The following is a 2,977-nucleotide window of genomic DNA, read 5'->3' as shown; positions in this document are numbered from 1 at the left end:
GGCGGGAGGAACCGCTGCCGCCCGGGATACCAGCTCCTCGGGCGGTGGTGCTCTAGACCGGGCATGGACCAGCCTGTGTCCCTGGCCCGGGCAGCGCTGGCTCTCCCCGCTATCTCGGGCCATTGGGAGCAGCAGCCCGGCCTGGCTCAGCCCGGCTCCGCCCGTCGGGGCCGCGCTGCTGACTCAGCCGCGGGGGGGCCCGCAGGGCGCCCAGGCGGGGCGGGCGGACGGGCTGCCCGCCGCCCTCCGGGGACATAAAAGGCCGCGGCCGAAGCCCGCCCGCGTCTTTCTGCGCCGCCGGCACCATGACGGCCATTGGGGCGCAGGTACGTCGCCGATCTGCTCCCGCGGGGGAGGCTCCGGGCGCTGGGGCCGCGCATCCCTCCGCCGTGGGGCTGTTGCTCCGGCTTGTCCCTGCACAGCCAGGATCACCCCAACCCTCACTGGAGCCACGGGGCGCGGCCAGCCGGATCCCCCCTCCCCGGACCGGCAGCAGCTCCCCTGTGTCCGTGGATTTCCCCTCCCCACAGGCGGGGCTGCAGCCGCTCTTTCTCCGCACTTGGGTCTCTGAGCACCACCGCCTGCCGTGCAGGGCTGGAGGCGGTTGCGGGGTGCTTGGCTTCTATTTTAATTATATTTCGGGCTCCCTTGGAAGTTTTCGAGGAGGAGCGGGGCCGCGCGTTGCCCACGCGGGTTCTTAGGGGCTGCAGCCCCTCCAGCCCCGCGGACGCCGAGCTGTGCCGCCCGCGGGGTGAGGAGCCGGGTCCGGACCTCAGCTGCTGCCGGCAAATGGAGGGGGGAGTCCGGCTGGCTGCCGCCCAAAAAGGCTGTGGGAAAAGAAGGGCAGTGCTGGTAATTGGGTGCTCCCCCCGCCCCGTTTCTGCTGCCTGCCCCGTCCCAGACGTCGAGCTCCATTCTCCCAGGCAGGGGCCGGCGGTTTCCTCCAGCCCTGCCAGCGCAGGAGGCTGTGCTGTGGGAGCCCTGGGGCAGGGACCTTTCTCAGCCCAGAGCCTTTGTGATCTCGAACCCGGCCCTTGACGTGGGAGCATTGTTCTTGCAGCCAGGGAACCTGGAGTGCTTCTCCCACCCTTCCTTTCTGTAACTACATTGCTTTCTTATTTGAGGAAGAGTTTGATGTGCACAAGCAAATCACATTAAACGCTGAAGTCCCACAGCTTTGTCCCTCTGGTTTCATTTTACCCTAAAATAGTACTGTTAACTCATTTTTTTCTTCACTCTCCCTTTTATCCTTTAAGGCGCAGAGGCTGCTGGTGCACCGGAGACCACAGAAATCCTTCTTTGAGACACTCATCAGGAGCTTGATCATCTTGTGCGTGGCAATAGCGGTGGTCTTGTCATCCATCTCTGTCTGCGATGGCCGCTGGCTCTTTGCAAGGGGGCAGCTCTTTGGACTGTGGCACTTCTGCACCATTAGCAATGGCACTGTCCTGAAGTGTGTCACTGACCTCAGCCTGGCCAACGTGGAGGGGTTGAGCGTGGGGATGATTCCCATAAGAAGCATGGTTGCCTTTGCTGTTGTGGTTGCCATCTTTGGCCTGGAGCTCCTGATGGTGTCCCAAGTCTGCGAGGATGCTAATGCAAGGCGGAAGTGGTCAATGGGCTCAGTTCTCATCCTCTGCTCCTTTTTGCTGTCGGCCACTGGAGTTCTGAGCTTCTCCATCCTTGTGAAGGATCACCTCACCTTCACGGGTTTCGCGCTGACATACTGGTGCGAGTTCGTCGCTGCCTTTCTCTTCTTCCTTAATGGGATCAGTGGACTTCACATCAACAGCCTCACACACCCCAGGAACAGGGTAGGCAAAATCTAGGTGCAAAGCGTGTACAGAAGGCCTTTGTGTAATCAGCTTTGCCAATTAGACTGGAAAAAAAGGGAGTCTAATGAAGTTTGAAAAGTACACCGTGTCTTAAATTGTGTGCAAGGAGGGGAAGCATGAGTCAGTCCTGGTGCCTGTAGAAGACATACCCACCCACTGGTCAGCGTGGAGGGTGGCCCAACATGAGCAAAGCACAAACTGAGACTGGTTGCTGCTGAAGTGTGGGGTTTTTTGAAGGAGTGGCTTCAAGAAGATGGTGTCCCATTAAATGTGCAAAGGGGTGGCAGACTACAACCTACTCATATGGGCTCAGTTCTGAGGCTTATACAAAGCTTGTATTACTGAAGGTTTGGTGTTGCTGGGCTTTTTCCCCTACTCTGGAGCCTGTGAAGAATGTAACACAACTTTAATGTGTCTCATGGCTTTGCTCTGTCTCAGGGACAGGTGATTTGTCCCTGGCTGTGCTCACTGGCATGGAGTATAGAAAATCTTCACTGTATCTTTCCTCCATTTCCCTTTCAAAAGAGAAGGCACACAGATCTTTATCTGATCACCAGTGTTGTTTTCTGTTGGCATGTTCCCTGTATCTGTCCTTTCCTGTGAGAGGGGTGCAGGGAGATGTAGCTGCCTGTGTATCACATGCCAATAAGTCACCCAAACTGACTCCCTCACAGCCCCTGCAAAGTTCACTGTCTTGGGGCATTGCTCTTCCTGGTTTCCTTTTTACCCCTTTTGTGCAAGCAGGACAAGGTCTGCAGGGGCTTTAAGTTGGGCATCGTGGCTGGGCAGACCATGCTGAGATCACTGCACCTTCTGGGGTATGTTTTGGTTCTCAGAGTGTCCTGCTGGGGCAATGGGAAATCAACTCATCTTGTAGTTGAGAGTCTCCTGTAGCATTTCCTCTGGGAGGATAAAGCTCTAGATCTTCCTGACCAGGCCAAGTCCTTTTCTTCCCTGATTAACAGTGGGCCTGGGATGAGAAGCCCAAGATTGCCCAAGGAGGGTCTGATGGAAGCAGCTGTAATCTGTCACAGCTGATGGAAATCCAAAGAGACTGTGACAAAATTATATTAAGGCTGGTCTTCCTCCTGCCAGTGCCTGAGTCAAGATCTCTACAATTGCTGCAGCTTTGAAGGTCCCCA

The 2,977-nt window shown here is 56.9% G+C and overlaps 1 protein-coding gene across 1 annotated transcript; it reads left to right on the top strand.

Moving 5' to 3' along the window:
* Positions 1-789: 789 nt before the first annotated feature.
* Positions 790-1,829, top strand: TMEM37 (transmembrane protein 37; the record flags this gene model as incomplete). The annotated part of the gene is made up of 2 exons (XM_080346972.1): positions 790-852; positions 1,257-1,829. The coding sequence occupies 2 exons, from the start codon at positions 790-792 to the stop codon at positions 1,827-1,829; spliced, it is 636 nt and encodes a 211-aa protein (XP_080203098.1).
* Positions 1,830-2,977: the final 1,148 nt, after the last annotated feature.

Source organism: Nesoenas mayeri (assembly GCF_963082525.1).
Source record: "Nesoenas mayeri genome assembly, chromosome: 6".
Classification (NCBI taxonomy): Eukaryota; Metazoa; Chordata; class Aves; order Columbiformes; family Columbidae; genus Nesoenas; species Nesoenas mayeri.
The sequence above is the reverse complement of the archived record's forward strand: the minus strand, read 5'-3'. Positions and strand labels throughout refer to the sequence as shown.